The 13,485-nt window shown below is 38.5% G+C and overlaps 1 protein-coding gene across 3 annotated transcripts in view; it reads right to left on the bottom strand.

Moving 5' to 3' along the window:
* unkl (unk like zinc finger) overlaps window positions 1-13,485 on the bottom strand; it is a 31,555-nt gene that overhangs the window by 308 nt on the left and 17,762 nt on the right. For 2 of the 3 annotated variants that reach the window (XM_072676430.1, XM_072676432.1), the window contains 7 exons: window positions 11,233-11,295; window positions 10,020-10,188; window positions 9,366-9,458; window positions 6,276-6,503; window positions 5,980-6,176; window positions 5,393-5,650; window positions 1-5,223 (listed from right to left, as the gene is read on the bottom strand). The exon at window positions 1-5,223 is cut by the window's left edge and continues 308 nt beyond it. In XM_072676430.1, coding sequence (XP_072532531.1) covers window positions 5,068-5,223; window positions 5,393-5,650; window positions 5,980-6,176; window positions 6,276-6,503; window positions 9,366-9,458; window positions 10,020-10,188; window positions 11,233-11,295 — 1,164 coding nt within the window. In that variant the 3' untranslated portion in view covers window positions 1-5,067. The remainder of the gene's footprint in view (window positions 5,224-5,392; window positions 5,651-5,979; window positions 6,177-6,275; window positions 6,504-9,365; window positions 9,459-10,019; window positions 10,189-11,232; window positions 11,296-13,485) is intronic. The other variant, XM_072676433.1, reaches the window with a different exon arrangement.

Genomic DNA, 13,485 nt, shown 5'->3' with positions numbered 1-13,485 from the left:
GTATAGTATAGTTAAACACTAATTAGAATATAAGCTGTTCTATATATCAATGCATACTGTACCAAAATAAGGGATATGTTTCTTCATTATAAAGGTCACTCATATCGACCTTTTAAGCAAATAAATCTGAGCTGCAGCTTCCTCTGAAAGTTGGACATCTCTTTATTCTATAGTTATCCTGTAAAACCCTGAGAAAATACATCTCTTATTCCCATCTAATCATTACACTGATAAATACACAAACTTGAAAACTGCATTTGTGTTTAACTTATAAATTTATTTGTCATTTATCGCAATTCACAAAACTAGTGCTACATCATAGATCAACTGCTCTCCACGGTTAGTTTCTTTTTTTTTTTCCTTTTTCTTTCCAGTGACCCATTTTTATTTTTAATACCTAATTTGAATGGTACATTCAATATTCAGGGTTTCAGTGAGATTAATGATAGCTTATAGGGAACAGTGCTTCCAATTTTGCCATTGTTTTCCTCTGTTTCCTACAAATCTTTACTGTTTGTAATAGGTATAACCTTTTTTTCCCCTAGCTAGCCTGCTAAATTTAACCAGGTTCATACATATGTATGTACAAGATTGCATAAATCCTCAGGTTCAATAATCACAATATTGATACAAAATCAAATAAAAAAATAAACAAAGAAAAAAACAAACAAAAAAAACAATTCACAAAAAAGATTATTCCACTGCAGAGCATTATGGTACATCTCCATTACAGTTAATTTACACATTGCTAAGAAACAAACTTTTCTACTTGGTGCTTTTCTTTAATAACAGTTGTCTGGCCTTTCATAGAGAATTCTCATTATTGTATAAACAAAATAAATGGAAAAAAAAAAGTGGTTTGGAAATTTGAGGAGGACAAAATACAAAAATTTGATGGCTGACACAGACACGGGAATTTTATGTGTGGGGACGAAACATCTGAACTAACCATTAATTAATTTATCCTGTGATTATTATTATTATTATTTTCTGTATTTTTAAATTGTTGATGTGTGATTATCACCATTAACACAGTTTGTACACAAATACCATTTTGTTCACAAATAAATCCACACACAAAGTCACGACAAAAACATAGAAAACCAACACAATCAATCCGTCTGAAATATCATACTTGAAATGATCCAATTCGATTAATGATTAATAATTAAAACAACCTGTGATGACGATTTCTGCAATGCAAAACATGCCAATAAGTGCTCGTGCAAGCAATACGCAACACTATCTTTTTCTTAAAAAGTTGAACCTTCCCAAAGAGAGCGAAGGCATGAAAGTAGTCATTAATACGATACAATAAAAATGTGTAGACGCTCTACACGCAGGAATACAGGGATAAAACGTCCCAAGGCACAAAAATTTGGCTCGTTTTTGAAGAAGAGTGACTGAAGAGCCACTTGCTCAATCGAACAATACTACAAACAGTTTTACACAAAGGCACAAATTTGTTCAGGAGATAATCTGACATTTTGTTTTCAACATAAATATCACCATCATCATCATCATCATCATCATCATCATCATTTCTGCAGGACATCAACTATTCATAGTCTGAGATACAGAAGCACAGGACTAATATCACACACAGAATCTTGATTCATATGTACGACATGCATAAACATTAGACCAATGTGTGTGTGTGTGTGTGTGTGTGTGTGTGTAACTCGAGGCTAAAATTAGATTTTGATGCTTTTTCTTTCTTTTTTTAATGAACACAACCCACTGTCTGCATCAGCCATTGAGAGCTGGGCTCACTTCAACCAGAAATTGCAGTCAATTATTTGTACATGAAGAAAAAAAAAAAAAAAAAAAATGATAAAATTTTATGAGAACAGGGTTTCTAAATTCAAATAACAAATATCACGTGCTGCGCTCCATGTCTGATCACGTCTTTACCAATGAAAACAAAACAGGTACGAGTGACGACACACACCAGTCAAACGGAAACTAAAGAAAGCACCTTACAGTCCAAATACACTCTTCAATTCTTGACAGCATACAAGTAGTGCACAACCACTAATATTTCAAAACTGATTTAAGAATTTTACTATAAAGTACTATTAGCATAAAAAAGGAAATGATATACTTCAAATAAGCACTAATTCATATGGCCACGTAAGAATATTAACACAAATCTCATTCATATCCATGACATTCCTTCACTATTACAGAAAACAGCCGATTCAATACTAGTATGTCACTGTCGTTTTCACGGAGTAACTACAGAAAGAAAAGGGGAAAAAAAAAATAAAAATAATAATAATAATGAAAACGAGGACTCTTTATTTCATTAATTCTAGTTTAAACACGGTACTAGTTTTGGTCATTTGTTAAATCAGATTTTTAACCAATACCGACTTACTTGAGTGCTAAAACGAAAGAGTTAAACACAAAATAGGGGAAGAAAAAGAAAAAAAGAAAAAGCAGAAGAAGAAACAGTAAAGGTCTTTGGTAAAACTACAAAACAAGCTTTAAATCCATTAATATTGTCAGCAAAAGCAGTTGGCATAGTTTTCCTGTCAAATGAAACATCAAAAAGACGGTCCTAGTAATTCGAAACCATTTATCATTCGAACTTTGTAAGTGAAAACACGAAGAAACTACAATAACACTTTGGTTCATTTGAGTCAAGTCCATGTTTGATTTCACGACGCCTCTTTTTCTTTTCTTTTTCTTCCTGTAAACGACCTGCCACATTCCAGACGCAGCAATCGCATCGCACCGCCTCCCTTCGCTAAATAAACCCTACACTGTGGTCCAGGAACCCAACGAGAGGACACACTCCCTCCCTCGGCGATCCGAAACGGTCAACCGACCGTCAACAAACACCTAAATTAAAAAAAGCTTCTCGAACACCAGAGTGGATGAACCTTTACAATACTACAGCGCCATCCAGAACAACCGCTCCAGACGATGGCGCGCTTCTCAAAGCTCTCCCTCTCTCTGAGGATCGTAAAGAACTGTGGAAAAACCTCGGCGTCTGTCGGCTGCAGCGCCTGTTCGGAGACCTGGCCTCGACAGCTCAACGCAAGCGCATCTGGCAGTGTGGTCTAGACTTGTAGCTGGTTAACAACACAACGAGACACGGAGACATGCAATGATTGTTTTTCTACGGCATACGGAGCCAAATCTTACGAGCATGAGTTACTTACAGACCTCGTTGATTTCAATACCAACATAGAAGAAAGAAAGCAAGGAAGAATCAAAGAAAAGGACAAATCAAAGAGAAAATAATATATATACACATCCTGCTCTTCAGAGATCCGCCGAAATAAACTACTTGGGTCTGGGCCTTTAGATCCTGAATCACCATCCCTTTAGAAGTAAACCATTTATCCCAATGTTAAAGAAACATGCATGTGTGTGTACCTGACTGTTTAACGCACAAACTCATTGCTGTAATATTAAAGAATAAACAAAAAAAATTATAATAATAAACAAAAGAAAAATCTAATAAATTCCGATAACACAGTAGTAGGTCATTTCAATTAGATTAACCTAAGCACACATTACACCGTCGAATTCGGAAAGGAAACTATAAAAAAAAAAAAAAAATCAAAGTAAAAGGATGGATTTGTTTATCTGTAAACATCTACAGAGCACTACGATCCTAAACGTTACAAAACAAAGTAAAAAAAAAAAAAAAAAAAAAAAAAAAAAAGAGCCAGTTTTCGGAAATTTTGTAAAATCTAAAGAACACATTTAATTCCTGATTTAATTATTATTCCTAAACGTTTAAATCAAAAAGACGATTCGACATTTCCAAGGATACTGAAGCTGCACCCAAAAAGCACCGTTGCTCACGGAGACGCGAGGAATGGGGACAGAAGACCTACGCTTAGTGTCAGAGCCCAGGCACTGACAAAGGGTTCAATATAGAGGAAACACTCTCGCATAGAATCATCGGGCCGGTTTGCGCTCAAACAGCTCACCGCGTGAAAATAATACATACATACTTTGCAGAGTTCTTCGCACAAGCACTGACTACCTGTGGGTGTTTGCACTACAATCCTAAGCTCCTCGTAGACGCTTTAAAGTATTCTATAAGGCGAAGGCACTTGAGAGCGAGTGGCCGAGAATCAGACAGCGTTCTGGCGAACGTATCCGAAAGGCTAGAAGTCCAACGAAAGTCGACGAGTCTCCGAGGACTTCAGGACACATGTGCTCCTTTAACAACTACGTCATGTATTACTCCGTAAATCACTAAAAGACCCAACTTACTAAACGCCTTAGCATACAGTATGTGCCTTACTGATATTACAGCTGCTGGTTATGCCTAAAATGCATTCAAAAAGGCTGCACTTATTTGATTGAAAACAATGAAAGGAACAATGAAAAGTAGTAACTACCATTTAGTACTATTTTATACAAAAACTAACAATATACTATATCATGATTTTAACAGTAAGAAATATGAAATATTCTACTAATGTTTCACAGTACACACAAAAGCTTCATACATTAGCGTATCTGGGAGAACAAATTCTAAAAAGAAAACAGAAAAAAAAAATACAAACTACAAAAAGCAGCTTAAAGCAAAATTTCTAAAATACCCTTTGACAAATTTCCAGGTCAACAAAGTGCTTTTTTTGTTGTTTTTGTTTTTAAACAAGAAATCAATTGGTCTTCACACAGCTAGTAGCAACAATGATGTTTGACTGACTGACGCTTCTGGAATTAACAGTCAAGTAAATTAGGGGCGTCGGATTACGGGTGCATTAGGAGACGTTTCCTTTAGGAGGGGGCTTTTGTGTTCATTTAATTGTTTATTTATTTATTTTCTTTTTAAATGCTTGATATAAGTAAATTATCTAGCTAGTACAAAACATGTATTGCATTTAATTACTTGATTTACTGTATATAATCAGTCAAACACCATTTATTAGATTCTAATAAAACTATCAATTTTTATCACTATATGAAATACTGAAACACAAAAATGCTATGTAGAAACTGTAAGCATTATATGTATTAGTAGTTCTTCAAAGGGCTATAATTCTTTTCTTTCTTACTCTTTCTTTTTTAAATAGTACCTTGAATAGCTGTACATCACCACTTCAATATTTTCGTCTTACAGTAAGGACATTCTGTTTTACTAGGTGCACAGTTCTCACAAAGTACATAATGTTGGCAAGGCTGCAGGACAATGCAACGATCATGCTTTTGGCAAACTATACATTTCTTTGACTGAAGCTGATAAATTACCTGTGTTGAGAAAGAGAAGAATGCACATCAGTCACATGTTAGAGCAGTAAGGACCATTCAGCATTCATACATGCACCGAGTTACGGAGGACAACTCCAGTCTAACTGCAGTGTGTGTATATGTGACATGGTAAATGTGCCGGCCGGGACCGGGCCCGGGCCCTTCTTACCCCGTCTATGAGGTCTAGGTCAGAGCGCAGCTGGCTCTGGATGGAGTGGAGCTTGGACAGCGGAAGCTGGTCCAGGTCTCCGTAGCTGCGCAGGAGAGGCATGTTCGGCGAGCGGCACAGCGCGTCAAAGTCGCCCTGGAGCTCCTTGAGTTTGCGCTCCGTGTCCTCGCGCTTCTGCTCGGCCAGCTGCCGCTCCGCCTCGGCCGACTTCGCCTGCTCTTTCGCCTCTTGGGCATCTTTCTGCCACGCCTCACATGCCTTCAACAAACAGCCAGGACAGAGCAAGATTGTTAACGTTTACCAAAGAGAGAGAGGCTCCGGCGCCACTGTTTATACCCCTGCTAGGCTTTTTTTTTTTTTTCTTGGTGCGTCTGATCTAACAGCTTGAAATGTGAACAGCAGGAGCCGGAGACGTTTTTTAGTCTGATTAAGCTTAAAGCAAGGAGCTGTTCTGCTGGACATGTGGCAGAACTGACTTCAGCATGCTAACTAAAAGTAGGGAGTATGAATACAGCGTGAAGAACCTCGACAGCAGTCCAAATCTGATTCGCGAAATGACGACAAATATTTTAAGCTCTAGTTCGGACCTGTTTGACCTGGTGCCAGGCGTCCTCCCACTGCTTGATCTTCCGCTTAGCCTCGTCCAGTTCCCGGAGGAGCCGGCCCAGGTCGGCACCGCTGGAGCCGACCATGCTAGAGCTAAGGCTACTAAACACTGGAGATGGGCTGGGGGAGAGGCTGCCGCTCACGAAATCCCAAATGCTTCCTGCTCCTCCGTTCAGACCTGACGTACAAAAACACACACAGCAAAGCAAACAGACTTAAAAAGGGGAGCGCTTCAGGAGAACGGGCAGGAGATCTACCGCGGTCAGCTCTTTCCTACCTAAAGAGTTTTGGGTGGATGTAGGCGTCCCGAGAAGGCCGTGCTCCGATTTAACTGCCTGCGTCTGGCTCTGCTGAGGGGCCATTCCGGTGAGCAGGGATTGGGACAAGGACTGAGACAGGGAGCTGAGAGGGGAGGCGGACAGCGAGGACGAGGAATGCAGAGAGGAAGACCGTGCCAGAGAGCCAGGAATGTTGACAGGAGCAGAGCCTCCCAACAACCTTTGACCTGCACAAAAAAGAAACATGCATTTAAAACAAGTTAGGGGTCGACTGTCTGACAACTGGTCAGTTGTTTTGTGGAACAGGTGATATTTGCTGGCTGATTATTAGAGGCTGAATATTGCCACAGGGGATAAATTTGGCATTAAAGTTAGATTTTTTTAAATGATATTTATTTATTTATTTATTTTAAGGGTGGTTAGTAGAGAAGAATGATACAATTCCTTAAAATACTAATCAGCAGTCAGTAAAAGGACCATAAATACTGATGCAGCTGCCACCTCACCTAAAAAAAATAAAATAAATAATAATAATAAAAATTTACATATATATTATTATATATATTTTTCCATTATTATTTTTTTTTTATAAAAACTTCCTCCTCTTTTTGATGTCATTAAGAGCAACAGTATATTTATATTTTTATTCACAAAACAAGTTAGTGAGTTATAATTAATCACACATCCATGGTGGGTTTTTTTTTATCAATAAATACATTTAAATATATTAATTTATTGGAAACAAATTAAGGATTTAAATTGTTTGAGATGCCGGAAATGGAAAGACATACAAATAAATAAATAAAATACATAAAAAAGCACATGTAAAGGTGTACGTTAAGTATTATGTAACCCTATGTAATCCCTTAATGCTTATAAAATGTCATTGAAAGCAAGTAGATATTATACTGGATCTGCTACTCAGCTTTACGCATCCATTTTTATACCTATTTGCATTATCCCTCTGTAGTGCCTCAGAGGAAATTGTGAAATCTGGAAAACAATAGTTTTAAGAAACAGGTAGCAGGTGTGTCCACGTTGACGAGATGCATTAGGCACAACAATGTGAGTTGCACAATACTGGAAATACATTGCATTTCAATATTAAAAATAAAACGAAAACACACATATATATCTATATATATATATATATATCTATATCTATATCTATATCTATATATATATATATATATATATATATCTATATATATATATATCTATATATATATATATATATATATATATATATATATCTATATATATATATATATCTATATATATATATATATATATATATATATATATATATATATATATATATATATATATATATATATATATATATATATATCAGTACTCTACTGTCAGTGCTGATGGCCCACACAAGCCTGTTTCACATGTTTTGCCATCTAAGTGCTGACTTTCTTCCTGCCCCTCCACCTGCAGTCAAACCTGCAGCTCCAGGTCTCTCTCTTCACAGCTGAAACTCTGAAACTGAGACTTGCTCCAGTGTTAAGATGCTACCAGATGTTGTCATGTGAGCTGCCAATCACACAAGCTGTTGACTCTCAGAAACTCGTCCTCTGATGATGGTGTGGACGTGAGTCTGTCAGACCTCTTCCTGTACCAGACCTCTTCAGTCTCCTCTAGTTTTAAAGAGCTTCATGGTGAAGATAACTGTCATCTCAACATTCCCTCTTAATCTGTCATTTCTCAAAGGACAGAGCAACACTTCAAGGTCAATACGCCTTCCTTTATGAAGTGTCTTCTTCCAGATGTTATAGTAGGAATGCACAGTGACCTCGAAATCCTGCGGTGCAGAGCGTCGTAACAGTTCCTACACTGATTTTATAAAGATAACAGGGTTGTAAATTATACAGTATTTACATCAGCTGTCAAAGCCTAATTTACTTATATTGCAGCAGACGAGCTGTAAGTTGTTAACCAATGAGTTCCTTAAAATGGTTTCCTAAAAAAGCCCTTTTCCTCCACAATCTACATAATATTTCAGTTTTCAATTCATTTTACTCAAAAGCTCTGGCAGTTTCCTGCCCAACTTTGTACCATTGCAAGTTAATCAATGGACTTAAACGTCAATAAAAACAATGGAAAATTAGGTGTATTAAAACATTTGACCAGCGGTATGCATAAAATAAATAAAAAAAATAAGTACATTTTCACCAGATGTCTCCAGAAGAAAATGATCCAGCATATAATCTGTCTGGTAGATTAGTCATGGAAAATGAAAACAGTGCAGATGTTTGTTTTTTGGTTCAAACAGAGAAAAAAAAAAAAAAAAAAAAAAAAAGCTGCAGCATAACCGGTTATAAAAATCAAAATAAAATACGTGACACTGCACATCCTGCGAAGTGACTAAATTCACAAGTTCTTCTTAACATCACATTTGAGAAAATACAATTTTCTAAAGAGTAATATACTAATTTTATCTTTTTTAATATTCAATGACAACTGTAGTTACCAAACCTTTTTTTGTCAATTTTATACATGTCCCTCCTTAGTTAAGATATAGATTAAATAAATAAATAAATCATTATTTGTAAAGATTTTATGCTTTGATATGTGTGCGTCCCTCAGTCTGAGGTACCACCCAGTCACAATAACTTGTTTTGTGTAGAAATAATGTACTGTTGCTATTAATGACTTCAAAAAGAGGAAGAGGAAGAGGAAGTGCTATCATTTGACTCTTTGGAGCAGCCAGAAACCAAAAAAACTGAAAATACTTTTGAAAATACATGAAAACATTTTTCATGTTAGGAATAGTTCCTTAAGCTCGACCAAACCACCCAGTCATGCAAAATCGATAAGAACTGTTTAACTCAATTTTTCCAAACTAATAAAGTAAAATAAAAGTTTAATTTGAAATATAATGGCATGTGTGCTAGGTCAGGAACTTGACCACATGAAGAAATGCGTCTGTTTTGGGATGATTTTACCACCCCGTCGCGTTTTATTGTGAATATGGCTCCTATGTTTAAATGAAAAGAATAATATAAATTAATATTTGATTGTTTTTTGGAGGATGTGCATCTCAACCAGTATTCCTCACAAGAACAACGACAACTGCTTACTTGTTAAACCAAGGCCATTATTGTCTTGGTCTTCTAGCTCTTTGTCAAGGGAGGCAACATTGATGTCGCTGAAATTCAGGTCAAGTGCAGACCCTGAGGAAAGAGAAGCAATACAGGCGTTAACATTAACAGACCAGGAACAAGTAAAGCAGATGAGAATTTGACAGAGCTTTGGAGGAGCAGCACAATCGATCCTGGCTTTTGCGAAGCTCTCCAGAATGGACTACTGAAACACAGCCCAGCACCAACGCTCAGTTTTCTACTTCAGATAAAATAAGTAGAAAAGTCGATTCTTAAGAGCCGAGTGATGAAACTCAGACGATCTCGATCGCAGAGCCTGACGGCTAAAAGGAAAAAGCAGCTCGGTACCTACCCTTCAGCACAGTGCTGACTCACTGTCTGCCACAGCTCTTCCACAGCGTCTGTGCACTCGCTGGCTGCTAATCTGCTGCTAAAGCCTTAGCCAAGCTAACAAACTCACACACACACACAGAGCGGCACCCTAACGCACAGCCCGCTGCTCTCAACTCAGACCAGCTTAAGCCTGGAAAAACGTCTCCCTGCGTCCAGCTGAATAATATCTGAAGGGAGCTGAAGGAGCGGACCCGTGTGGACGGGGTGAGGGAGGAGTTAGGAGCGGGACCAGTCACTTACCTATTACGGACTCGACCGTATTGCTGCCTGGATAGAAAGGGGTTGCTTTTGCATTCATGGTTGATAAGGTGGTGGGTGAGGAGCTGTCAGAGCCAATGCTGGAAGCCAAGCTGGAGGTGATGCTTGATGTTATGCTTGATGCCAGTGGGTTCACTACGGAGAACTCTCGCTGTACACAGAAAAGAGCACAGTCAAATTTCTTCCTGAATAAAACTCCAGTGTCCGACCTGAAGCCTTCTGACCGGTCATATGACTGATCCTTGGCTAATTCATAGTTTAGATTAGAACAGAAATCTAAAATATACAAGATATATCAATACAGGAGAAAGAGTTAGAAAGGACACCCCCATTAAACTTTGTCTGACAAGCACTATTAGGACAAAAGTATTGGGACACCTGCTCATTCACTACGTCTTCCGAATCTCCTGCTTTTGTTGGGAGTTACTGTCCTTACTCTACTGTCCAGGCAAGAGGGCTTTCACCAGATTTTGGAACCGCATTGCTGTGAGAATTTGATTGCATTCGGCAACAAGTGTGTTAGTGAGGTCAGGATGTTGGATGATGATCAGCACCCCATTTGAGCCACGTGTTACAGCGGTGTAAAAACACACCCGTCCTTCCAAGATACATTCGACAACATAAGCCCCTCCCAGGAATAACTGACACACAACGAGCAGATTTGCATATGCCAGCCCACACAGCAAATCAGATTGCAGTCTGCCTACCCAGAGACGCATTTGATTACAGAGAGTGAATGCAGGTGGGATCTAGGGGGATCACCATGACAAGATCCAGTGGTGGCTCAGTGGTTAGATCACTGGGCTATTAGTGACAGGGTTGTGGGTTGTGGGTTCGATACTCTGCAAGCTGCCACTGTTGGGCCCTGGAGCAAGGCCCTTCACCCTCTCTGCTACAGGAACGACTGCCCACTGCTCCAGACACGTGTGCTTACAGTCACGGTGTGTGTTTGATCACTAGCTTAGGAGTGTGTGTGTGTGTGTGTGTGTGTGAGGCGGAGGCCAAATTCCCTCGGTGTCCAACACTAATGGTGAAGATGGATGTCTTCTTGTCTGGTCTTGCCATGATACAGCACCCCTTGGGCGAATTGCTCAACGGCTCAACAGTGGCAGCTTGCAGAGCCCGGGTCTCGACCCCACAACCCTGCAGACCCTACAGCTGTTTATGTAGATGGCAGAGGATTGTGGGTATTCACCTGCTTGTCTTGGTCCATTAACTTTTGATTATTTTCCGCAGAGTGGCCTTTCAGGTTCTTTGCCTAGAATCAAAAATCAGATCATATACTATCACATGACCTCGTGCTGCTGAAGAATCCAGTCTGTGGAGTGCCACTATTAACTAAACAGAGAGGAAATGAGCTTTTTTTTGGTAAAGTCTTATGCAAAAGTATGGACACCCCTGGTCAAATGACACATTCTGCTGATGTGAATAAGTGAATAAATCTCCAGAAACTCACAGAATTCAATTTTTTTTTCTGGATTCAGAAAATATAAATATGTTAAATATTAAATATTGGAATATGTTAGATTAAACGAATGAACAGTATTTATGCTTAAGAATGTGCAAAAGTGTGTCTCTGAACAAAGGATTCTTCAAGCCAATGCAGAGAACCACTTTTGGTTCCTTAAAGAACCTTGTTTCTGATAGAGAGGAGTGGGTGTGAGAAACATTTTACGTTGAACTTCAAGTGAGATTCTGTAGGCCTTTAAAGGGCTCAGGTTTCATTACTAACAGTGTAATTAGACTGAAGGGTTCATTAGATGAAGAGCAGCAGATGTGGAGTAGAAATCACTGTATTCAGTACAGGAGATGATCTGAATAGTAGTTTATAAGAATCTGTAGCTACTGATGGGTTTAGTCTGTGATAAATATTGTGTATCGTAAAAATGTGCTTAAATATTGTGATGTATTTTTACCATATCGCCCAGTCCTACTTTACCCTCACATTTATCTAGATGACAGACATGGTTCTTCATGGAACCTTTAAGAAGAGGTGCACTCAAATATAAAGAATTAAGTGATCCCATAGAAGAAAAACTTCCACATTCGTAGTAGAGATCTGCGAGGGTGAGGGACCTTAGGTTCCTTAAAGATCCACATTTGTAGTAGAGATCTGCGAGTGTGAGGAACTTTAGGTTCCATAAAGATGCAGGTGTGTAATAGAGATCTGAGAGTGTGAGGAACCTTCGGTTCTGTCAAGATCCAGGTGTGTAATAGAGATCTGAGAGTGTGAGGAACTTTAGGTTCCATGAAGATCCACATTTGTTGTAGAGATCTCCGAGTGTGAGGAACATTAGGTTCCATAAAGATGCAGGTGTGTAATAGAGATCTGCGAGTGTGAGGAACCTTAGGTTCTATCAAGATCCAGGTGTGTAATAGAGATCTGCGAGTGTGAGGAACATTAGGTTCCATAAAGATGCAGGTGTGTAATAGAGATCTGCGAGTGTGAGGAACCTTAGGTTCTATCAAGATCCAGGTGTGTAATAGAGATCTGCGAGTGTGAGGAACCTTAGGTTCCATAAAGATCCAGGTGTGTAATAGAGATCTGCAAGTATGAGGAACCTTAGGTTCAATAAAGATCCACATTCGTAATAAAGATCTGTGAGTATGAGGAACCTCAGGTTCCATAAAGATCCAGGTGTGTAATAGAGATCTGCAAGTATGAGGAACCTTAGGTTCAATAAAGATCCACATTCGTAATAGAGATCTGTGAGTATGAGGAACCTCAGGTTCCATAAAGACCCAGGTGTGTAATAGAGATCTGCAAGTATGAGGAACCGTAGGTTCCATAAAGATCCACATTCGTAGTAGAGATCTGCGAGTGTGAGGAACCTAAAGTTCCATAAGGATCCACATTTGTAATAGAGATCTGCAAATGTGTGAAAAACCTTAGGTTTCTTTAAAAATCCATGTTTGTAACAGAGGGACCTTTCAAAGTGGCAAAGAACCTTCACATCAAATAAAGGTTCTTAAGCCTCAAAAATGTTCTTCACACTCCTACATCTCTATTACAAACATAGTCCATTATCCATGTTTGAGTGATGTCAGAAGAACCATTTATGGTCCCATGAAGAACCATGTATGTCAAAGTATGTAAATTAAACGGGGAACCTTTACATCAAAGGAAGCTTATCTAAGCCTTTAAAAGGTTCTTTAGAAGACGGTTTCCCCTTAGAAAAATCCACAAAGCACATCGAGAATTTGAGCAGGGCTGCCCTTAACATATGCACAAGACTGTGTAGTTACTGAAGCAGGATTGGTAGGAAAAGTAAAAGCTATAATTAGCTATAATGCTCAGAAATTCTAGATGAATTATTAATATTTCTGTGTATATGACCTAGAACATCCTATATCTACTGTGCGTGAATTTGAAGGTCAGCGTACTGCCCGGACAGAAAGTAGTGTCGTCAGTAAAATCAGTTTCAGCAATGGATAAATGATCGACATA

Source organism: Salminus brasiliensis, chromosome 3 (genome assembly GCF_030463535.1).
Source record: "Salminus brasiliensis chromosome 3, fSalBra1.hap2, whole genome shotgun sequence".
Classification (NCBI taxonomy): Eukaryota; Metazoa; Chordata; class Actinopteri; order Characiformes; family Bryconidae; genus Salminus; species Salminus brasiliensis.
Note: the sequence above shows the minus strand (reverse complement) of the source record. Positions and strands in the feature narration are given on the sequence as shown.